The sequence below is a fragment of the Pinus tabuliformis genome, chromosome 8 (genome assembly GCF_031772625.1).
Source record: "Pinus tabuliformis cultivar Carrire ecotype Pingquan chromosome 8, CPIR1, whole genome shotgun sequence".
NCBI lineage: Eukaryota > Viridiplantae > Streptophyta > Pinopsida > Pinales > Pinaceae > Pinus > Pinus tabuliformis.
In genome coordinates this window covers 866,742,114-866,768,054 of record NC_142294.1, presented here as the reverse complement: position 1 = coordinate 866,768,054, position 25,941 = coordinate 866,742,114, and the positions used below count along the sequence as shown (strand labels likewise).

Below are 25,941 nucleotides of genomic sequence, written 5' to 3'. Positions count from 1 at the left end.
CTTTTTAAGGAGAGTTATTTTGTCTAAATTTTGCCACAAGGAATGGGAAACAGACTATTAGAAAGATTTCATCCCTAGCACAATAAGTTTTTATACTATTATGATTTAAAAGGAGGACAATTGTAGCACGAGAAGAACTTGCCCATAATTCCTTTAAATATTTGATTATCTTTTATGTCATTGTGGTAAATATAAAATTATTTTAATAATTTTATCAGATTTATTTAAAGAAAACAATTTAAAGTCAACACAATTTCTTAAAATGAACAAGACAATCATGTAGGTAAGATGGGCGAGGTATGTTTTTTTTTTTTGTAAGTGATTAAGTTATTTAAACAAAAAAATTTTTATTGTCAAATTTATTATAAATGACTTAAAAAAAGTTTAACATGGAAGCATTGCACCTAATATAAATGATTGCAAAAAACTCGATATAATGGTGAAAGGGAAAACAACAATGTTAATGAATCTTTATCACTTTTCATGTTAACATATTTTACAAATAGTTTTCTCTACCATTATGAATAGGGTGAAAGTTCTAAAGAGATGTTTTAACATTTTAGTATAAATATATTAATGTATGGGCCAACATTTATATTTGATTTATTAAAAAATATTAATAGCTCGTCCATAGAATTAATTTGATGTCCTATATTTTCAGATCATGCGAGGTTTATAAGAGAGTTTGTTTTGTTGAGTAAATACATATTTTTTATTTTTACATGTGAAATAAGGATATATGGTTCTTTTTGGTGTGAATATTTAGATAGTGGGAAGACTTATCATAACTCAATTGTCAATCAATAGTGGAGATAGCCTTTCATAGCTATTATCCAAAAACGTGAACTAACTCATCACCATTATTCAAAGAAAACCACGCCAACTGAAATAACCCTTTGGTGGTCTGTGATGGGGTAGGATGTCACTCCTACCAAATTCCTTTAGGTCCTGGGCCTTTCCTTACGTCCATAGAAGATGAGCTATTTGCCAAGTAAAATCAATTTTAAGTCATTCTCCAAGACCAATTTTCTGTGTGACTTTCCTTAAACAAGTATCTTCTCTTTTTTAGAAGAGTTATTTTGTCTAGATTTCACCACGGGGAGTGGGAAATAAGCTATTAGAAATATCTCATCCCTAACATAAAAGGTTTTTATACTATTATCATTCAAAATGAGGACAATTTTAGCACGAGAAGAACTTGCCCATAATTCCTTTAAATAATCGATTATCTTTTGTCATTGTGGTAAATATAAAATTATTATAATTTTATCAAATTTGTTTAAAGAAAACAACTTAAAGTCAACACAATTTCTTTAATGATATGTGGATGGGTGAAAAGATAACTTTGTAGATTGTGTATGTAAAATGAGCAAGGCAATCATGTAGGTAAGCTGGGCAAGGTGTGTTTTGTTTTGTTTTATTAGTGATTAAGTTATTTAAATCAAAAAAAACATTTTAATGTCAAATTTATTATAAATTATTGCAAAAAAGCTTAACATGGAAGCATTGCACCCAAGATAAATGATTGCAAAAAATGTGATATAATGGTAAAATGGAAAACAACAATGTTAGTGAACCTTTATCATTTTTCATGTTAACATGTTTTACAAATATTTTTCTCTACCCTTATGAACATGGTGCAAGTTCTATAGAGATATTTTAACATTTTAATATAATCATATTAATGTACAGGTCGATGTTTATATTTAATTTATTAAAAAATATTAATAGCTCATCCGTAGAGTTATTTTGTTGTCCTCTATTTTCAGATCATGTCATGCTTGTAAGAGAGTTTGTTTTATTGAGTAAATACATATTTTTAACTTTTACATGTGAAATAAGGATATATGGTTCTCTTTGGTGTGAATATTTAGACAGTGGGAAGACTTATGATAATTCAATTGTCAACCAATAATGGAGATAACCTTCCATAGCTATTATCCAAAAACATGAACTAACTCATCACCATTATTCAAAGAAAACCACGCCACCTGAAATAACCAATTGGTAGTTTGTGAGCGACATAGGCTTTCACTCCTACCAAAATCAATTTTAAGTCATACTCCAAGATCAATCTTTTGTGTGACTTTCACTGAACAAGTATCTTTTCTTTTCAAGGAGAGTTATTTTGTCTAGATTTCACCATTGGGAGTGGGAAATAAGCTATCAAAAATATTTCATCCCTAACATGAAAGGTTTTCATACTATTATGATTCAAAAGGAGGACAATTATAGCACGAGAAGAACTTGCCCATGATTCCTTTAAATAATCGATTATCTTTTATGTCGTTGTGGTAAATATAAAATTATTTTAATAGTTTTATCATATTTGTTAAAAAAAAACAATTTAAAGTCAACACGATTTCTTTGATGATATGTGGATGGGTGAAAAGATAACTTTATAGATCATGTAGGTAAAATGAGCAAGGCAATCATGTAAGTAAGATGGGCAAGATATGTTTTTTTTTTTTTTTTTTTGATTAAGTTATTTAAACCAAAAAACCATTTTAATGTCAAATAAATTATAAATCACTGCAAAAAAGCTTAACATGGAACCATTGCACCTAATATAAATGATTGCAAAAAACGTCATATAATAGTAAAAGGGAAAACAACAATGTTAGTGAACCTTTATCACTTCTCATGTTAACATGTTTTACAAATATTTTTCTCTACCATTATGAATAGGATGCAAGTTCTAAAGAGAAGTTTTAACATTTTAATATAAAAATATTATTGTACGGGCCAACGTTTATATTTGATTTATTAAAAAATATTAATAGCTTATCCATGCAGTTATTTTGTTGTCCTCTATTTTCAGACCATGATAGGCTTGTAAGAGAGTTTGTTTTGTTGAGTAAATACAAATTTTAACTTTTACATGTTATTTATGGTTCTCTTTGATGTGAATATTTAGATAACAGAAAGACTCATCATAACTCAACTCTCAAACAATAATGGAGATAACCTTTCCTAGCTATTATCCAAAAAACGTGAACTAACTCATCACTGTTACTCAAAGAAAACCATGTCACCTGAAATAATCCATTGGTGGTTTGTGAGGGGGGTAGGCTTTCACTCCTACCAAATTCCTCTAGGTCCCAGGCCTTTAATTTGTTTCCTTACATCCATAGAAGATGAGTTATTAGCCAAACAAAAGTAATTTTAAGTCATGTTCCAAGATCGACCTTTTGTGTGACTTTCCTTAAACATGTATCTTTTCTTTTCAAGGAGAGTTATTTTGTCTAGATTTCACCATGGGGAGTGAGAAATAAGCTACCAAAAAAATTTCATCCCTAGCATAAAGGTTTTTATACTATAATCATTCAAAAGGAGGACATTTATAACACGAGAAGAACTTGCCCATAGTTCCTTTAATTTTAGATATTTAAAAACTTGTATATCTATTCAATTATAACAAAAATATTTAACAAAACAATCTATTACCTATCACAAAAAATAGCTCATCCATAGAGTTATTTTGTTGTCAACTATTTTCATATATACACACTTCTACATACAACTTGGATTTTCACCATATATAGGAATAATGTGAGACATTGATTAACTCCAACTACATTACGATGACATGCATTGTGACTTAAATCCTCATTTCCTTGCTTTGTTTACTCTCACTGGGTTTTCTATGGAAGTTTGTGATTGGTATTGAAAATGTTCTCTCTTATGTTAAATGTATTGTTTTCTTGTGTTGTTTTTCCCATTGAATTACTCTTTATTTAATTATCAAGATTTGGTTTTAGTTGCCCCTTTCAATACATTTAAATGAGGATTATGTTTGCCCTAACTTTTCATTTTATATAATAAACTATATTCATTATTTAAAAAAAAAGAAGAAGGAAAAATAACACATGGCTTTACTCAACCCTCAAGAGGGATGAAATATAAAGGTTGAATTGAGAGGATATATTCTATCCTCAGCAAAATGGTAGTTATGTATAATTGATCTTTGATATTATTAGTTTCATAAGTTTTTTTATTAAAACAAGAGCAAGTCGATATCTACTTAAATACCTTGTCTTGATGGAAAATGTTATACTACTTTTATTTCTATGCTTTCTCAGTTTGGTTTCATTTTTGTTTGACATTTTAAGATAAATGGACTAGCTTAATTTTTACTATATCAATGTTTTTCCTATTGATTGTCAATGTGGATAGTCTAAAACTATTTTCTATAAAGCATATTGTGACGATGAGTTTTGGTTAGGGTATAAAATGTATAAACTTCAATGTTGGTTAGGTTTGAAATGAGAAAATTCTCATATTGATTGTGATGCATTGAGATACCGATTTGACATATACAATTGCGATGTAGATAATTTGATGGAGATTTAAATTAGGAACTAGTGCCATAGTTGTCTAGTTGAGTTAGGAAGAGAGGTAGTGTAAAATGGTGGCATACTCTTGTTAAAGACATAAGGGCCATCACCCAAGCTATCATTATCACAAACATAAATTAGGGGTCTTTGTTGAACAAGCATGAAACACCAAAGCCCCTTATTTTACTTATCTTAGGCTATGGCCAATGCCACAATTTGAACCAAAAATGTTATACCCTTGTTGGAGAGATAAGAGCCATCACCTAACCTATCACCATCACAAACATAAATTAAGGGTTTTTTCAAACGATCATGAAACTCCAAAATCCATTGTTTAATTTATCTTACGCTATGGTCAGTGACACAATTAAACAAAATGTTATATAAAAAAGTTAAATACTTGGAATTCAAAGAGAATTGGTGAAAGTGAAATGGATTTTCCCATCAAACTCGAAAAAATTCAACCTCTTATCAAGCCTAAGAGTTAGTCGCTTAGTGCACATTTCATTGAAATCCTAAATAATACACACTTCATTTCGACAACAACTTTTGCTTGTTTCTAACAACGAGATCATCATTGTTCCTTAATATATCATAATTGCATCGAGAAAAACCCATACTAACCCTAAACCCATTTTCACGTTATGAGTTGAATCAAAATTGAACCCAGTTAACTCCTTATTTTCCTATCCATATTTTCGCACTCCATAGTGGGTTTAGTTTAGCATAATGTGACCTTAACCTATTGACATAATCAATTCCTAAATCAAACTTTCTATTCATTACTATTTTAATTTTCTCACCATTTACTATGGTGATATCTACATTTTGCCTTGATGTATTCTTCATCAAACTAAACTTGTTTTCTTCCAAATATCTCTTTACTATGCAACTTCAAATTTTATTCTTTATATGCATGTATTTGGGAATGTGCTTTTTATCTTTAAACCATGTAACCACCTCTTTTTGTTGCATATGAGTAATTGTTGATTATGGATGGTACCAAACATAAAACTTTCCATTAATACTTAATCATTTGAAATATCATTTCAATGAATTATTCGTAGATCTTATTTAATAAATCCTTTCTTAGTTATCCATGAACCATTCAACATACTTTATTATTTTTAAACAATGTATCATCTTGATTCACTTCCGCATTCCTTTTCTCTTGCTTCGAGATATACTAATATTATTATTAACCCACCCTATAAATAAATTTTAAAAAATAAATTTATATGGAAAGTTTATAATTTTTATTTATTTATAAATATTACCATTAAAAATCACTAAGCATGAAAAAACATTATGAAGTTCGCAAAACTTAACTTACGAAAATATGATGATATTTAGTAGACAAAACTAACGTGTTACCTCGCAACTTTAGTGGGTGAAGGAGGTGTTAGCCGTTCCTAAAAGCAATGATGTTGACCACACCACATAAACAATGTGGACAACACCACCGAGAAGAAAAGAGGTGGAAGACCCGTACCCAACCACCATGACAACAACCCTTTCATCTTATCTCATGGTGACTCACTCACCTTTCTCATAATGGCATCTCTTCATCCATCTCATTAGTTTTTATTTTTGTCTTTAATTATATGTTTGGGAATAATTAAAACGTGTTTAAAAATTTATTTTTCATATTTATTAAAAAAATCTTTACAAATTATTTTATAAAAAATTAACAAATTGATAATTTTAATATATTTTAATTATTAATTAATCTAATTTTATGTTATTTAATTGAATAAATAAATTTAAATAATAGGGAAATTAATTTTAATTTAGTTTTGAAATGAATAGTGAGGATGATTATTATTGGTTGCTATTCGTAATTGGAGATTGTTTCATCACTGTTATTTAAGGAAAACCACACTAGTTGAAATTATTAATTGGTGGTTTGTAAGGGGTAGACTTTCACTCCACGTAGTTTAAGGAGGTGACATTTTCGCCCATAAAATAATGAAATTTCCTACATGATTTTGATAAAATCCAGCGGAATTTTTGGAAATACGGGTTACCGTGGTTTTGGGTGTCCCAAAGGGTTCTTCAGGGTTTTGGGTGTTCCAAAGGGTTTTTGATGGCATTGAATCTATTTCCACCATTAAAAAACAATTCAAACACTCCAGCAGTTGGCTTTTTTGAAAAAAGGGCCAAATTCCAGTGAGAAATGATTGTTCTAGCAAAATTATCGCTTCCATAAACAATGCCCTTTCACTCCTACCAGTTTCACTCCTACCAAATACCTCTGGCCCTTGGGCCATTAACCTATTTTTTTACATGCAAAAAAAAATGAACTCTAAACCAAACAAAAACAATATTAAAACATACTCCCCACACACATATATATATTATTTAATTAAAAATAATAATATATAAAATTAATTTAATAAGTTAATATTTATTAAAAGCAAAATAAAAATACATATAAAACAAAAAATAAAATCTATTTTAACCTAAAATCTATTAACTTTAATATAACTTATTTTTTAAAAATAAATTTTATACATTATCAAAATTTTAACTATTCTTAATATTTCATAAATTTAAAATTAAAATAAATAAATAAATATAAATATATATATATTAATTAACATTACACACAATTACAATATTTCTTCTACTCTTTAGACGAGTATACACATTTCATGTTTATGAAAATAGTTAAAAAGAAAAAAACATAATAAGAAGCAATTAACTCTTATTACAACATTAAAATTGAAAGTAATCTAATACTTTATTTTCTTAAATTATATATATATATATATAATCTTTATTTTTTATTATAATTTTTTCTAGGAAGGAACGTTTATATTACATCGTCTTTACAAAGGTTGATGTGAAAAGACAACAACTTTTCATGTATAACTGCAATTTGAGCCCGAGTGGAGAGGGTATTAATGTATTGTCTCAATCACTCGAGATAACGTCCACAAATTCTATTACAATATTAAAATTAAAAGTACTCTAATATTTATTTTCTTAAATTATAATTATATATATATATATATATATATATATATATATATATATAGATATAGATATATATAGTTAAATGAGAATTATATAAATTATTTTTTTTTAAGGAAAATGAGATTAATAATATAAGTTTAAAGTTTTGAGATTGCTAAGATTTCATTTAACTAGAACATTTTATAAATAAAAAATTATAAAAATAAGTTAGCTATGCGAGGCTTTGACATACATTGACATGAGAAGACGAAAAAGACTACTAGTGCTGCAAACAAAAAACTAGCAAGTCATAACAACTTATTGGGCATAATCTCCACACATCTACGCTTGCTAAGTTATTATCCTCATTCGAGGAGAAGGAGATGTTGTCTCATTTCTTGGCTAAGTTACTATCCTCATCCGAGGAGAAGGAGATGTTGTCTCATTTCTTGGCTAAGTTACTATCCTCATCCGAGGAGAAGGAGATGTTGTCTCATTTCTTGGCTAAGTTACTATCCTCATCCGAGGAGAAGGAGATGTTGTCTCATTTCTTGGCTAGAATGCTAAGTTACTATCCTCATCCGAGGAGAAGGAGATGTTGTCTGATCTCTTGGCTAGAATGGTCAATGTGCAGTCTATAATGTCAATTTTTTCCTCCAACTCTGCAAATTTGATAGAATTCTCCTGTACCTCTTCAAATGACATTTAATCTTGCACTGACTTTATACTATAAACTATAAAATGGTGAGAGCACATGCAATCTCCCTAATAAAAGTTGCAACCCCTTTTTTTTTTTAACATAAAATCATATCAAAGCAAACAAGGAAATACCCACTCTTAAATACTCTCATTTTATATATATATATTTTATTTTAAAACATTAAAAAATTATGATAAATGAAAAATAATAGATTATTTTTTCATATCTAATATAATAAATATTTAAGATTATATATATATATATATATATGATATTACATACTATTGTACTATTATATCCTAAATTATTATCAAATAAATGCTTTTGAATTTTCAATTTCCATAAAACCCTTTCCATACTAAACATGGTGGTGGGTGGGAGGAAATTGTAGTCTATGGGGCACTGTGTATGTATGCATGTGTATGCACATACATGTGAGAGGGTTGAAGGAGAGCGGACTCTTTTTGCTTAGTGGAAATCATGGCCTACACAACAGACACCGTTTGTTCGACCATCTGCACAGAATTTGAGGCCGAGGCGAGGGCAGAGGCTGAGGTAGTGGTGGAAGCGGAGGTTGAGGCCCAGCTATTAAATGAATGAATGAGTGTTAGAATCACGATTTCCATGAGCGGGCGGGTCAGAGTGAGGGGCATGGCCATGGGCAGCGCCTTTTCATTGCCCAGTTGCGGGATGGGTCGGCGGCCCCTTTTCTCACATCACTTCACTTAACTTTGCTCTAGTGTCGTTGCTGGTGGTCAGTGGCTCGCAGCCTCTGCAGCAGATATTTTCCTTCATTTTTTTAATTTTTCCTCTTTTCAGCGCCCCCCCAAACTCCTCCTTGTCGGATCTTCTTCCTCGACACCATTAAATCCACGCGGGTCTTTTCTAGACTGTGAGTAAGCAGCTCAGTCTTCAATGCTTATTTTAAATATGTATGTATATAATATTGTAATTTAGTCAGCAAGAAAGGATTTTGGATTCCACTTTGAATTGATGCAGCCACGACATCTCCTGTTAGCGAATCTCAGAGAACGTTGCAATATTTAGAAGAGCCCCCTGAAGAAAAACCCACATCATCCACCTCTGTCCAGACCTGTAAAGATGGCGATAACTAGGAATCCAATAACAATGTAAATAATGACAATAAGAATAGTAATAACGATTGTAATAATTGTAATAACAAGAAAGACCCAGGTCAACCCAATCATGGAGACCGAGACCCCAACAATGTGAAAACAGTGGAAGAGAAGCTGACAGCAAGACCGTCCTCCCCTGTTCAACCCCAGAGCAATCAGGAGGAACCCATCAGCAATTCAAGAGTTGTGGGATCTTCGTCTGAAAGAGAGCATGGTGTCCATATGAATGGAAATCGTAGGGCGCTGCAAGAGGGGTCCTCCTCACCCCCCATCGTGCCCAGCTACATGAGCAGCATGGTAAGGCTGTTGGAAACCCCAAAGCTGTGCATGAGAGGCTTATGGCCTCCTCAACATCTTCTCAGGGCAATCACATTGTGATGGATCCCTCCACATTCTTGCGCTCCCAATTCCCTATTCCTGCATACCCCACTGGAAGTGGGCTAGGACCATATGTATCCTGTGGGCTAGGACCATATGTATCCTGTGTCGATCTAGGACCATATGTATCCTGTGTCGATCGGAAGGAGGATGTGGTTGATAAAAATGGCAATGTTTGTATTAATGAAAATAAAACCCACTGGTTAGCTCTACTAAAGAGAGTTTGAACCAGGAGAGTCTGGCTCTACAGAACACTCTACATTGTTCATCAACATTACACATTAAATAGAATACATGGTTTTAGGGAAGTTAGAATAGCATCCTAAGAATTAGAAACTAATTCCTATCCTGAGGCTACGTGAACCAACTCTACCTATTCTAGGATATTATCCATTATCTTCAACACTCCCCCTTAATGGAGAATGGGTTCACATATATGCCTAACATCTCCCTAAACATTTGAAATTTTACTTTTCCAAGGGGCTTAGTGAAAATGTCCACAACATTATCACATGTATTACAATATTCTAGATGAATTTCTTTAGATTGCACTTTCTCCCTAACAAAATGGAATTGAGTATCAATATGTTTAGTGTTTTTGTGAAACACCGGATTGTTGGCCAACTTGATTGAACTTTGATTGTCGCATCTGATTGTTGTTGCGACTATCTGTTCTTCCCCAACATCCTGGAGAAGTCTCCACAACCAAACCGCCTTGCACGTTGCTGCACACATGGCTTGATACTTTGCTTCTGCTGAGGACAAGGAGACTGTGTTCTGCTTCTTGCTGCTCCAAGTGATCACCCCGGATCCAAGACTGAATGCATAACTTGTTATAGATCTGTGATCATCTACATTTCTTGCCCAATCTGAATCTGCAAATCCTGCCAATCTAACATCACAAGAGTCAGTTTAGATAATTCCATAATCTACAGTAGCTTGTAGATACCTCAAAACATTCTTCACCGCATTCCAATGGCTTTCAAGTGGCTTAGACATAAATTGGCTTAACACACTGACTGCATAAGCCAAATCAGGTCTAGTGGTGGTTAGGTAGATCAGACTCCCAACCAGCTGTCTGTAAAGTGTTGCATCTGTCGCTTTTGAGCCATCCTCACACTGCAATTTGATATTCTGCTGCAATGGTATTGGTGCAGACTTGCACTGATCCATTCTAAACTTCTCTAACAGGCCTTTGACATACTTTGCTTGAGACATAAATGTTTGACCTGAATCTCTCCAGATCTCGAGACCTAAACAGTATCTGAGTTCACCGAGATGCTTCATCTCAAACATCTGTGACATCTGCTGCTTGATTTCATTAATTAGATATATAGCATCACCTGTAATTATCAAATCATCTAAATATAATGAAATCAACACTACGCATCCTTGTTCATCTTTCATGGTGTAAAGATTAGGGTCATTCTTGCTTCTATTGTAGTCAGCTTGTAGAAAAAATGAATCAATTTTCTCATACCACTGCCTGGGAGCTTGTTTTAGTCCATAGAGTGCTTTCTTCAACCTATAGACTAAATGTTCTTTTCCCTTCTAGACAAATCCTTCCGGTTGCTCTAAATAAACCTCTTCTTTTAGTTCTCCATTCAGAAATGCAAACTTTACATCTAGTTGGTGCATCATCCATTGTTTCTTGGTAGCTAAAGCAATTAACATTATGATGGTATTCAATTTAGCTACAGGGGCGAAGGTTTCTTCATAATCTAACCCTTCTTTTTGTGTATACCCCTTTGCAACCAACCTAGCTTTCAGTTTTTCTATAGTTCCATCTACATTGATTTTCAGTTTATATAACCATTTGCAACCTATGACCTGTTTTCCTCTAGGGAGTTCTACCAATTCCCAAGTGTTGTTTATGATTATTGAATCATATTCCTGTTCCATGGCTATTTTCCATTCATTACTTTCATTTGCTTCTTTATAACTAGACAGTTCAACAACATTCATCGTACTAGTTATAAATGCATTTTCCCTATATCTTGCAGGCATTTGAGCTTTCCTACTTGATCTCCTAAGTGGTGGGGTGGTGGTTTCAAACCTTATTTCTTCCTCCTGCTGCTGTTGTTGCTATTGCTACTGTTGTTTTTGTTGTTCATCCTCTGCCTTTGTTTGCCGTTGATCCTAATTGTTCTCTGCATCTTCTTCTTCAAAGTACGGAATGTCCCATCCATCATAGTGCTCATCAGTTTCTTCACTATCCTGTTCATGTAATTTAACATTTCTACTAACAAAGATCTTGTGAGTAGAGGGATTAAATAACCTGTATGCATTATATGACGAATAATACCCTATAAAAGTGCATTTGATGGCTTTTGAGTCTAATTTCTTTCTATCTTCCTTAGGTATGTGGGCAAATGCTTTACATCCAAATATTCTTAAGTGTTTTATTGCAGGCTTATATCCATACAAAGCTTCAAAATGAGTTTTAAACTTAAGACTTCTTGTAAGACTCCTATTTTTTAAATAAACCGTAGTACTCACTACTTCAGCCCAAAAACCATTTGAAAGATTCTTACCTTTCAGTATACTTCTCGCACATTCCACCAGAGTTCTGTTCTTCCTTTCTGTTACTCCATTCTGCTGTGGAGTATGGCGTATTGTAAACTGCTGCAAAATTCCATGATCTTTACAATATCTAATCAACTCATCTTTCCTATATTCTACCCCTTGATCAGAACGGAGAATTTTTATCTGTTTCCCTGTTTGTCTTTCAATCATATTTTTAAATTGCTTAAAGTATTCGAATGTATGACTCTTCTTACTTAAGAAATACACCCAAGAAACTTCGTACAATCATCAATAAACAGTAGGAAATACACTGCACCTCCTAATGATTTTGTTTGCATGGGACCACAAAGGTTTGTGTGCACTAACTCCAGTATATCCCTCTGTTTCTTTTCTATTCTAATAGGGAATTCTTCACTATGCATTTTTCCTAAAGTATAAGCATCACAATCATTATGTACTTGCTTTAGCATAGGAAGATCTCTTACCATTTCTTTCCTCTGTAGTAACAACAAATCATTGTAATTGATGTGGCCGAATCTCTGGTGCCAAAGCTCTTCTGTAGTCAAGCTTGTTGCTTTCATGCTTGAACCGGTGCAGGTCTCACATCCAACTTGTATAGTCCTCCTGTTCGAATTCCTGTAGCAATTGTCTTCATACCCTCTAGCAGATCCTTAATGTAATAGTTAGATTTTAAAAATTCAACTTTCAAATCTTGATCTGTAATCATTGATACAGAAATCAAGTTCTTAGTTATGCCAGGCACATACATTACATTATAAATTTGTTTGATATTACCATCAAGTAGAATGACAGAAACTTTCCCACATCCTTCGATTTGATGACTTCTGTCATCTCCTAGGTAAATTTGTGCGTTTTCGTTGATCTCTTTAAAATCCTCCAGCCATTGCTTGTTCCCTGTCATGTGTGTTGACGCTCCTGAATCTACATACCAGATGTCTGCATCAACATTTTCATCACGATCTGCCATGAAAAACCTCAAATTTTGCACCTGATCACTGTTCGCGAGATGACCTGCATGTCTCTTTGGCTTTTGTTGTTCTTCATGATACTTCTTTTTCCTACATTCCCTCGAAATATGACCCAATTTTCCACAATAAAAACAATTTGTTTCAGAGTAGTTTTTATTCGGATGCATACCTTGTGTCAGATTTGGCTGTTTATGTGAACTTTCTCCGTTTTTCTGTTGTGGACCTCCTTTCCCTTTGTAGAAGTTTTTCCTAGCCACCAATGCAAGATCGGCACTCTGGGGCTTCAGAGTTGATCTCCTCTCTCTTCCTGCATTAGTATACCTGTCAGCTCTTCAAAATGCGGGATCTTTTCTCTGGCATTGATCCCAGTGATGAGCATTTGATAATCATCAGTGACACCATTCACTGTAATCGTCACAAGATCTGTATTGTCCATTGTATGACCAATATCTGATAATTTGGTTTTCAGATCCTTGATCCTTGCTATGAATGAAGAAATTGTTTCATTCTCCTCCATCTTCATGGACAAGATCTTACTCTTGAGGAACAAAAGACGATTTAAATTTCTGATGTCTTACAATTCCTTTAGAATTCCCTAGATTTCGTTAGTTTACTTACCTTCTCTGATGTGCAGTATAATGTAGTCTTTCACTGACATCTTTACCATTGTCCTTGCTCTACTTTCTTGTTTCTCCCAATCTGGGACCGATGTTGATCCAGCCGCGGGCCTTCGCTCATCCCCATTCACATTTGTCCAAGCACTCTGCGCTTCTAGCAGAGTCTGCATCTTAAACTTCCAATTTGCATAATTGTAACCATCGAGCTTGTTATGCTCGTTCATGCATGCTTCAAATATGTTGTTATTCATCTTGGCGATTTAGAAAAAAGAATTCGACAGGTAAAAGATGTTAAATTTACCCCAGATCTGTGACAGAGATAGACCATTGTTGTTTGATCTTGCAACACATGCACAAATCACCGTGGCTTCCTTCTTAGCCTCCAGACAACCTCTTGTTGTCAGCTACAACCTTGTTCTTGGCTTCCCCACTCAGCTTCTCTGACAGCTACAACCTTGTTCTTGGCTCCCTTTGCAATTTCTTTGATTTACACGATTGTCGCAGATATATGCCCAATATCACTGAGACTAGTTGCAGAAATACACCAATTTTCTGAGACTAGTTGTAGAAATACGCCCAATTTCCGAGATCGTCGTAGAAAAACACCAATTTTTAGAGACTAGTCACAAATGTCGCAACTGTACACTGAAAAATGCGATGATCGAAAAAATGAAAATTTGGAGAAGTGTAGTAGTGTATTGTCGCAACTATCCACTCAAAACCTGCGACGATTTTGGTTCAAAGAACCACCCACTAGCCAGTGTACAGGTTCCTCAGCCCTGACGCTCTGATACCATGATAAAAATGGCAATGTTTGTATTAATGAAAATAAAACCCACTGGTCAGCTCTACGAAAGAGAGTCTGAACTAGGAGAGTCTGGCTCTGCAGAACGCTCTACATTGTTCATCAACATTACACATTAAATAGAATACATGGTTTTAGGGAAGTTAGAACAACATCCTAAGAAATAGAAACTAATTCCTATCCTGAGGCTACGTGAACCAACTCTACCTATTCTAGGATATTCTCCATTATCTTCAACAGTGGTTCCTTTGCGAGGTTCGAACATGGCGCGAGAGAGAGGCAATGTCACTTTGTTGTCACGGTAACAATTGTGCATTGGTCAAGAAAGTACTGGTAGGCCGCAGGAGCCTGTCAGCATTCCAAGAGTAGTATGTGAGAGGATTATGTCTAGTCCATTTCGCCAAGGTTTTGTTCAGCTCCAAGATTCTGGTAGTAATCCAAGACAGCTGCAGGGACTAAGTGAGGCATCTCAACAATGGCTTCGGTCCCATGTTATCAATGTAGATGAACTTATGCAATCTCCAAACGCGATCAGGCAACCAGGACAAGCAAATGAAGGGAAAAAAAGAAAAGAGAGAGAGGTTACGAAGGTGCAAGCAAATGAAGGGAAAAAAAGAAAAGAGAGAGAGGTTACGAAGGTGCAGAAAGAGGAGCTTTGGCCTAACAGTGCAATGGATGCTTTGCTTCGGAAGTTTGAAGATCTTTGTTTCAACAAACACCGGGGTCAGCTTGGAAAGAAGCATTGGGATAGAATTGCAGCTACAGTGAATGTTATATGTGGTACTGACTATACAGGTATGCAATGCAAATACAAATGGCATCGTCTCAAGAAAATGTACAACAAGGAAAAACAACGCAATGAGCCATCCAAATGGGCTTTTTTTCAACATGTAGAGCACATTGTTCAAAAGTCATCAAAATCACCGGGCATACAGAATGAATTGCAGAATGATCTGCAGAATGACTTGCAGAATGATTCTAATGAAGAAGAATGCCCCATTGATGTGGAGACCACAGGTGATGCAACATCCAATGAATCAAACCACGAAGAGCCTTCCATACAGATAAAATCAACCTCACCTTTAAATGCTATCAGGGATGAAGAAAAACAACCTAAGAAGAAAAGGGTTCCTTTGAGGTCATTTGGACAAAGCATGGAATGGAGCATGACACATTTGGCCAATACTGTGTCGAATATAGAGAAAACTAGAACAGCAGAAATAAAAAGGCTCCTTGATACTCAACTTCAGATCGCATCGATGATGGTCCAGGGAATGGGAGAGGTATGGTATATAGAAAGTGTATAATTAAATTTGCATATTTTCATTAATTTTGTATGAAAATTTCTTTGCTAAAGTCTTTTATTTTTTTTGGCTCGACTCAAGAGAGATTTGAACTTTGCATCTTATACTTTACATAATATTTCATAACATGGAAATCACCAATAAAACTGCCCTGAGCTTTTTGCTTTTTGTTTTTTTTATTTGCTTCATATATAATTTACAGTTTCTTGAAATTGCATGCATATGAGAAAGTATGCACATCTTCTGTGGATGTCATAATTTTAATTTGAAGATCAGTTGGCTTTACCATATAATTTTTGTGGATTCACTAGTTATAGAGAATATTGGTGCCTGGGAGGGAAGTGATGGGGGTAAAAATGGAGAATTTTAAGCATTTTCTACTTTTGTTGTTGCGTTTGACATTTTAGATTTTCATGGAGTCAATGGGAAATATTTTGCTTTCTGGTTATATTGCAGTTGAAACAAAGTGTTGGAATGATTGGATGCAATGACCTGGTGGTCAGTCAGAGAGAGTTCGTCCCCCAGCAGCTGGAAGGATGCAATGAGAGATATGTCCCTCCCTCAAATTTTGCAATGGTAGATAAACGAGTTTACAGATCAGGATTCCCAAACAACAAGAACTTTCCCTTTTTAGAGACTTTACAGCTCAATTCTATCATGTAAGTATTCTGGAGAGAATGCAGTTATTTTTTTTCTGAAGGTCAAATGTTTTCTTGAACAGAGGTGATAGTACTATTATTTATTTTAAGGTATACACGAGATTCATGGAGGCTGAATTTTCTAGAAATTCCTAACTGTTTGTGCAAATTCTCAAAATTGTATGAAGGAAAACTGCACCTTTTCATATTTTCTCCAAGGGCGGTCTCTACTTTGTCATCAATAAATTGCTTTCTAAAATTATATTTTAGCATTTCCTTCCTTTTCTGTGAATTCTTAATATATATTCTTGTGTTTTATTCATTTACCAGTACACCAAGGGATTTCAAAAGTTCTAATGGAATTTGTTAATATGTTGAGCATTCCAGTTGTCTTTGTCCTGAACCATATCCAGAAGCAAATTTGGAATTTCTACGAACTCATGGCATTCGACTGTTTCATATTGGGATGGAAAGATACAAGGTCAGTGTTCATGAAATACTTTTACTCTGACATAGTTTTTGATGGAAGAACTTAGTATTATAATGTCAGGGTTCGCAATGCTCCCAGCGGTGAGATGTGTACTTAAGTTTTAATACCATTTAAAAAATTGTAAATGAGGTTTAAATTGATGATTCTTCATGTTGAAAAACCCTTGTGGCTAACCCTTTGATTTAATCACGCTACTCAGGTTAGTAGTATTTTAACTACTAGGAAGCTTGGTGCGTCATCTACAGTCAGTTTAGTCTGAGTTAGCTTAGATTTATCATTTTTAGTAACAAATTTAAGTATACTTAAATTAGAGCTAAAGCAAAAATAGCTTTACAAAGAGACAAATCAATGCATCGCAGGGGCATAGAGAAACATTCTATTTGTTTGTAATCGAATAGGTGATATAACGGAAACATATTGATCTAATCTGAAGACAATTAAGGTGCAAGTGTTAAAACTGAACATGACCATTTGCTTAAAGACTTTCCCTTTCAGTTAGGCAGCAAAAGTCATTGTGGTTATGAAAGATGCTGTGGCCATAGCATACCATGGCTGGTTGATGTAGAAGGTAACCAGAGTTTGAATTGTTTAGCTAATTGTGATGCAGAAACTATATTTTCCGTAGCAATTTGAGACTGATTTTAGCACATTACCAACCCCTGTAAGTGAATTACTGATTAGAGTTTTATTCTCAAATTTCAATTGGACAGACCTCGGGGAAGTTTGTTCTTGAGATCTCCTCTTATTCTCAAGGAAATTTTTGCCAATATAGTTGTGGATGTTCCAGTTCCTGTGCCTTTTCATAATCTCATTTAATTGTGTTAGCTCTGAGGTTGTTGTCGTCTTGCATTAAAGTTTGCAATAATAATAGCAGTAAGTGCCTCATATTCATATGCTGGAAGGCAATCCCATGCCCTATTAAAACATGTAAATTGCAGTATATATACATATTCTATGAATTGTCGCTGATATGTAATTTCGTTGTGGATATTCTATTGGAACAGTTAGTCACAACAGATACTACAATATCTTGAAATCTTTTATTATGCAGTTTATTACCTTAGATCTTAGATTTAAAATTATATGCTATTATAGAAGGCAATATATGTCATACTAAAACATGCAAATTGTAGTATATACATATTCTGTCAATTGTCAATTTGCTGTGGATATTCCATTGGAGCAGTTTGTCATAACAAATCTTACAATGTTTTGAAATCTTTTATTATGCTGTTTATTACCTTAGATATTAGATTTAAAATTATTAGCAATTTAGCATAATGCTCAAAATTATTGATATAATTGAAACCAAAATGAAAGAAAGAAACAAATGAACACACCATCCACACAAATGAATACAAGGTGCGACATGGGAAACTTGATAGAAAACTCAGCTAGAAGGTCAAGCCTATGTTGTTTGTCTGTTTTTCTTAGTTATGAAATGCAAGTACAAAAAAAGGGGTGTTATGAAAGTATCTCATGAAGGTACTTCTGTGCAAGTCTAAGTGTCTAGACGTGTAGAAGTAGCTTAATTGGCCCTTAACCTTAGCAATTACTTTAATTATTTAAAGTAATTGACTTTTATAAGAAAAGGTGAGTTAATATATTGAAATGTAAAGGTTATTTGCATTAGTGAATTAGATAAATCCCAATTGTTGATTTAAAGTGAATTTGAGATCTAATCGCAATCATTAATCACTTTAGAGATTAGTAACTCAGACTTATAAAAGGAAAGCTAGGCTAAGGGAGGAGACACATCTTGAAAACAAGACACAACGAGATAATGAGATCTCATTAATGGGATGGAGAAGGACTTTCATCCAAGTGTGCACAATTCGAGGAAGAGTGCAAGGGGTAGCAAAGGAGAAGGACCCAGATCAATCAAACAAGATTAACAGAGGGTTTGATCAACTGGGTGATTTCTAGGATCTGCAGTATTTGTGTTTTTCATTAAAGGGCCATTATCCTAGGAAGGGAGCCCTTGTATGTTGTAGATTATTGTTAATGAAACAATAGATTTTGAATGGCTGAAATTATGTGTGCATCTGTTTTAGATTGTTATCTATTTATTTACGTGTTAAAATCTCAATTGTGCTCTTTATCCAATAGATTTGCATGATAATCTACTAGGAAATAATTAGCTAGGTTGCTGGGTCTAGAAAATTAGCATGTTATCGGAGCTTAGCCTTCGAGGGACCATTCTTTAAGTATTGCATATAGGCCTGAAACCTAGAAATCAGTAGCCAATACCATAGATCACGTAGTAGTACAGTGTAAGAGTGGGAGATAAATCTACAATAGAGACCAAACTACAATTTGTCGTACATTGATTGTATGTAGCGCAATTGAGCGGCAAGTAAATTAGTGGCGAAAAGCTAAAAGAGAATGGATGAATGTGAGCCAAGAAAAGGAGTCATGTGCATGGGTGAAGCAACTTAGGTGCGATAGAGAAAAAGGTAAATTTAAAAAAGAACAGTGTGACAATCGCCAAAGCTACTGATGGCCACCGGCATAAAGAAAGGAGACTTGTGAAGTTGTGCGACAACCACGGCTGTTAGAGCAGCTACATAGAGGCACCTGCACAGGAGGATGTGGTATGTGAATCACCAGTAGGAAAAGACAGCTTTGTCATGGTGCCAACCGTGAAAAGGGAAAGCACAAAACATGCAATATGGGTCATACACGGAGTATAGCTGCCAACAACTAGAAGTCACATGGTTGTTGTATGTTGGCAGCGAATGTGATGACTGTAGCAGGTGACATGGAGGTATGGCAGTCACAACATAGTTTGACAATGATAGGGGTGCTGTACAACATGTGCGATAGTGCCAGAAGGATAGGGCCAACATATTTTACAGAAGTGTAGAACAAATTGTATCCAATAGTGATTGGTGGTCATACTTTAGAGGGAGAGAGGGAGATTGTACTAGTCAAAGGTTTGGCAGAAAATTATTTTTGTTTGTTTTAAAGGACCGAAACATAGATCCATAGAAGATCTTAGTAGATCTATAAAACAATAGCATTTATTGTTCTTGTGGGTGCTAGAAGGACTTAGCATGTGACATATTTTTTAATCAGATCTAGAGATGGCAGCAACTAGTTTGAGATTTGAAGATAGGTTGGATGGAACATCTAACTTCTTGCCCTGGAAGGCAAGGGTTACGTTCTTGTTGAAAGAAAATGACCTTTGGGAGATTGTTGATAAGGAGATTTAACAACCCACAGATGCAATGCAGTTGGCAACCCATGAAAAGGACATTAGAGCTCAACAAGTCATCATGGATGTCGTGAAGGATCACTTGGCGAAGAAGAAGATAGCTACAGAGATGTTCAAAGTTCTAGTGGGCTTGTGCCAGAGTGACAAGATGAATAGGAAGATGATCTTGAGAAAAAAGCTCATATCCATCTAGATGTCAAGGTTTGATAATGATACTAGTTACTTCATGAAGATCACCTAGACATGAGATCAACTTGTAGCCATTGGGGAGAAGATGGAGGATGTAGAGCTCGTAAATGTGACACTAAATGCTTTTCCCAAGTCACAGGAACCATTTGTCAAGGAATCTACTCTCGGGAAAAAGCTTCCCAATTGGGAGAGGCTTTGGGATGATTGCATCTAGGAAGAGACTCAAGAGGAGTCTAAGGAGATGGAGTCTAAGGCAAGGAGATGGAGAGAACCTGACCTTGGTTAGTATGGCCAAGAAGGGCAAAGGGAAGGGTTCCAAGGGTAACAGTGAGGGGGAAACCTCCCAACCATGGAAGAAGAAGTACTTGAGCAAGCTCAAGTGCTTCATTTGTCACAAGAATGGGCACTATGCATCATAATTTTCGGAGAATAAGGGTAAGGGGAAGTTGTAGTAGACAACAACATTAACAAAGGTTTAGCTTGTAGAGCTTGCAATGAACTTCGAGAAGGACTTCTCATTTTTCTTTTGTCTATCTATCAACATGATCATTAGGAGTACTTGGTACTTGGACAGTGGCCCATCACGCCATATGACAGAAGACGTGAGTTATTTAGTAGTCTGAGAGTGAAAGACTTATATTTAGATGTGGAGCTTGGTAATGGTGCTAGGGATGCAATGAAGGGTGTTGGAACCATTAAGTTCTAACTCGAGTGAGGAGGGGTGTTGGAAGCCATGGACATGTTGTATGAACCTGGATTGAAGAAGAACTTTCTCTTTGTCTCAATGATTAAGGACAAAGGATATGTAATCATGTTTAGGAATGGGTAGGTGCTCATTTCTGCTAGAGGATTATAACTTGGACACAAAATTGGCCATTGGGGTTAGAGAGAGCAATTTATACAGGTTGATAAGCAAAACTGTTCATGCATTGGTACATGATAGTGACAACCTGTGCGAGCTATGGCACATGATGATGGGACACTTGCACTACAGGGCATTGTTGATCTCAAGGGAGATTATCATTGGTTTCCCAGATTTCAGTATTGAGCAGCACTGCATGTGCGCTTGGCAAGAATGCTAAGGCTACTTTTCTAAGTAGTGAGAGTATGTCTAAGGGGATCTTGGATCTCATTCACTCAGATGTGTGTGGGCTGATGTTGGTGGAATCAGCGTGGGGAACACAATATTATGTCACATTCATTGATGACTATTCTAGGCAAACTTGGATCTTCTTCATGGAGACCAAGGATGAGTTCTTTAGTTGGTTTTGAAAGTTCAAGGTCCATGTGGAGAATCAAATAGGCAAGAAGATCAAGGTATTGAGGTCAAATGATGGGGGACAATACACCTCCGACGACTTCAAGGATTTCTGTAAGGAAGCAGGGATCAAGAAGGAGATGATAGTCTCGTACAATTGTCAACAATTTGTTGTTGTGAAGAGAAAGAATTAGTCCTTCGTCGATTTTGCCAAGGCTATGCTACATGACTAGGAGCTGGCTATGTTTCTTTGGGCAAAGGTGTGCAACATTGCAGTTTATGTGCAGAACATGATTCCTCATAGGATATTGGGGGATAAGATTCTTGAGGAGGCATTCATGGGGATGAAACTAGAGATAGGACACTCAAGGATCTTTGGTTGTCTAGTCTACATCCATATTCCTATGGAGAAGAGGATGAAGCTAGAGCCCTCAGGACAATGGGGCATATATGTTAAGTATACTGAGACCTCAAAAGCTTATAGGGTATTCATACTAGTGTAGAGGAAGACAATTGTGAGCAAGGATGTTAGGTTCAAGGAGAACTTGGCATTCAAGAAGTCTCATGAGTTTCCATCAACAATGAGAGAGGATGAGAGCAAGAGGCTTCAAAGGGAGAAGAGCATGCAAAGACTTTCAATTTAGGGATTCAATCTTCACGTGGGGAGGTGTCAGTAGTTCCTTCTAGTTCTATTAGGAGATTGAAGTGGTTTGAGTAGACATTGAGGGATGCTCAGGAGCATGTGGAGGCTCTTAGGAGCACATTTAGGGAGAGAAAGCCTCTGAAGAAGTTTCCAAACTACATGGAATTAATAAGTAGCATTATTGAAGAGGCAGCAGACCGAGAGGTTTGTAGGAAAGCTATGGTGAAAGATGATGCATGGGACATTATGCCAAGACTGAAGGGGAAGCCAGTTCCAAGTGTTTTTTCCAAAAGTACCTTCCTTGCTAAGAGGAAGTGTTCATGAGAGTAGCTCAAGCAAGTACTTCTACACAAGTCTAAGTGTTTAGACATGCAGAAGTTGTCTAATTGACCCTTAATCTTAGCAATTATTTTAATTATTAAAGTAATTGGCTTTTATAAGAAAAAGTGAATTAATCTAATGAAATTCAAAGGTTATTTGCATTAGTGAATTAGATAAATCTCAACTATTGATCTCAAGTGAAGTTGATATTGAATCTCAATCGTTAATCGCTTTAGAGATTAGGGTTGTGGATTTAGTCAATAACTCATACTTATAAAATGAAGGATAGGCTGAGGGAGAAGACACATCTTGAGTACAAGACAGAGTGAGATCTTAGTGATTGGGTGGAGGAGGACTTTCATCCAAGTGTGCAGGGCTTGAGGAAGAGTACAAGAGGTAGCAAGGGAGAAGGATCCATATCAAAAATGCAAGATTTGTAGAGGGTTTGATCAGGTGGATTATTTCCAGGTTTTGTTGTATTTGTGTTTTTCCTTAGATGGCTATTATCCAAGGAAGAGAGCCCTTGTATGCTATAGATTATTGTTAATGAAACAACAAATTTTGAAGGGTAGAAATTATGTGTGCATGTGTTTGATATTGTTTTTTTTTTGCTTGACCCACGGGGGATTTGAACCTTGAATCTCATGGTTTACATAATACTTCATAACACGGTGATTGCGAGTTGAGATGCCCCTCGTGGGCTAAAATTGTTGTGTTTGAGATTGGTTAATGTTTGCTTCCACTGTTATATATTTTATTTACATGTTAAAATCTTAGTTGTGTTTTTTATTCAGTAGATCTGTGTAATAATTTGCTAGGAAATAATTAGCCAGGTTGTTGGGGTTAGAAAATTAACAAGGGGTAGTCACTATGGAGTTGCAATGGACAATGTGGCATGAATGGCTACTACATAATCTTCCACCTCCTTTGTTATGCTTCAATATCTTGGCTTGAATGGCTACTACATAATCTTCTACGTCCTTTGTTATGCTTCGATATCCCAGTCCTAGATGCTCTACTCAAACAACACCAGAAGAATGGAACCACTTCCTTTCCTAGCAACCCAGTATTCAACATAGCTTGATAACTGTCTAGGCCCTAGGGTTAGGGTTAGGGTTAGTGTTTGGGTTTTTTTATGTCTCAACCGTCACTTAGTGTTAGGGGTTTGGAACCTCTAGAATACTTTTGAAATTTCACAAGTGATTAGCTCCACATGTGTGAGTAATGGGGAATAGAATGGCATCCACTTGATACCATGGTGGTTAAAAGGGTAGTTCAAATTGTGAGAGGCATAACTTCTGCATATGAACTTTGATTAAAGTGATTTTGCACCGTTGGAAAGCTTATGGTGTTTAGAGCAATGATGAGGGGTTAAGAGCTAAGCTTGTAAAGTTTTGGCCCCACAAAGCGCTTTTTTTTTGTAAGCTTGGTAAGACTACATCTTATGTCCAATATATCACCCTGATTAAGATAGGGAATTGAACCAACGGCTTCACATCAAGGAGTGCCTTAACAAAGCACCCGATCATCGTCTATCTAAAACCCCGTAGACCACAAAGTGCTATTTGATGCCTCAAACAAGATTTGAAGGTTTTTAGATTCCAAATAATGAAATTGGGACCTACCCTTAAAATTGCTTGTGCAAGCCAATTCTTAAAATTTTCCCTCCCAAAAAGTACCAAGAGGTGGCAAATTATATAATGATCCATTTTGGAGCAATGGCCATTTGTTTCACTCTCTTTTGTAACACAATAACAAATATATTGTTCACCCAATTGAATGAGATCTTAGCTTGTATGCATGTTTAAAGGTAGCGACCTTAGTTTTCATAAACTAGGAAGGTTTTGCCAAACATGGTCATACTTGACAACCTTTGCAATATCAAAGAAGTGAGGATATTCTATGAAGATGTCTGCAGTTAAAAAAGTTTTAGTTGTAGTAAATGGGATGTTGAGAGTACATGAATTGTTGTTTGAGGTTAGCTTCCATGCAACAAACATCTTCCACCATGTTGAGAATTATAGCTCGGACAAGAATTTCTACATAGGTTCAGTGTAAACGTGCGAGAAGTAGTTCAAGATATTTTGAAAAAGTAATTCTATTTTTAAAAAAGTAATTCAATTTTGTGATTCATTTTAGTAAAAAAATGAATGTCTTATATTTAACATTTGAGTCTAAAATTGTATCTCATGCACAACTTAGTCTAGGAGTAATCTTAAAAATAGATTCTTTGGTAAAAATATAAAGTTAGGGCAAAATAGCGTCTTTCATCACACATGAAAAATTGTGGAAGTTTAGTGATAAAGAGAGGGAGAGAGCGCGTGAAGCTAGGAAAGAAGTATATATGGGGAGTGCGCAATTGCGATGCAAAACAATTTTGTAAAGTTGTATGGAAGTTTGTACAGTTGTAGGACAAAACCTTATGGATCCATATAACAGGGCCATATTATAGTGGTACAGTTTGTATAATAAAGAATTATTGTGTTTGGTTTTTGGTTCTTCCTAGAGTTGCATCTCTCAAGCAACCTATAGAATCTCAAGTTCAAGGTGATTTCACTAACCATGCAATGTTATTTTTATTGGGCAATGTGTGGAGGTTTTCTTGTAAGTTTTTCGACGGAATGAAAATTTTGAAGAAGTTATTACTTGTATATGTGTGAAAATAATTCTTATATTTTTGCTATTTAATTTCTTGCTATCATGTGCTTGATGTTACGGTTTGAAATTTAATTTCAATATTAGTTAAATTCAACGTAAGGACATTAATCACCTAGGGTTTTGAATTTTTCACATGGTTTAAGAGCTTGATCTCTAATTGTGATTCTTTAGGGTTTGCAACAATAAATCTATTGCAGGGAAGGAGGACCAATAGTAAGAGAAAATGAAGTTTTATTTTCTAATTTGGGAGTTTGTGCAGTGGATCTCAGAGATGGCATTAACTAGCCTCATGTTGAGGATACAATGGATGGTGCTTCAGATTTCTTAGCATGGGTGAAGGATATACTCTTACCAAAAGAAAATGATCTTTGGGATATTTTTAAGGACGTTGTGACTCCACCTACATATTTGCAATAGTTGGTAGCTCACAATAAGAAGGAAGTGAAGGCCAAGATGATGATCTTGGATACCATAAAGGACCATTTGATATCTCATCTATCTGAGAAAGAGGCGACAAAGGACATGTTCACCCTAGTTAGTATTTTACTAGAGTTAGAACATAAACAGGAAGATGATATTGTATAACGAACTTAGATCCCTAGAGATGACCATATTAGACACGATCACTATTTACCTTGTGAATATTACAGAGATTCATGGTTAGCTTGCAACGATTAGGGAGAACATTGCAAATGTAGAGCTAGTGAACATGACATTGAATGGTTTCCCAACATCATGGGAACCATTTGTCAAAGGAATTTGTGCTCAAGAAAACTT

The 25,941-nt window shown here is 35.1% G+C and overlaps 1 protein-coding gene across 2 annotated transcripts; it reads left to right on the top strand.

Moving 5' to 3' along the window:
- The first annotated feature begins 8,897 nt into the window (after positions 1–8,897).
- Positions 8,898–17,804, top strand: LOC149238313 (uncharacterized). Of its 2 annotated transcripts, XM_089372987.1 has the most exons (4): positions 8,898–15,036; positions 15,085–15,729; positions 16,207–16,409; positions 16,776–17,804. In XM_089372987.1, the coding sequence occupies exons 1-4, from the start codon at positions 14,830–14,832 to the stop codon at positions 16,897–16,899; spliced, it is 1,179 nt and encodes a 392-aa protein (XP_089229113.1). In that variant the 5' UTR covers positions 8,898–14,829; the 3' UTR covers positions 16,900–17,804. The 2 variants fall into 2 exon arrangements, with proteins under 2 accessions (XP_089229113.1, XP_089229112.1); XM_089372986.1 differs by having other exon boundaries at positions 8,898–15,729.
- The last annotated feature ends 8,137 nt before the right edge of the window (positions 17,805–25,941 follow it).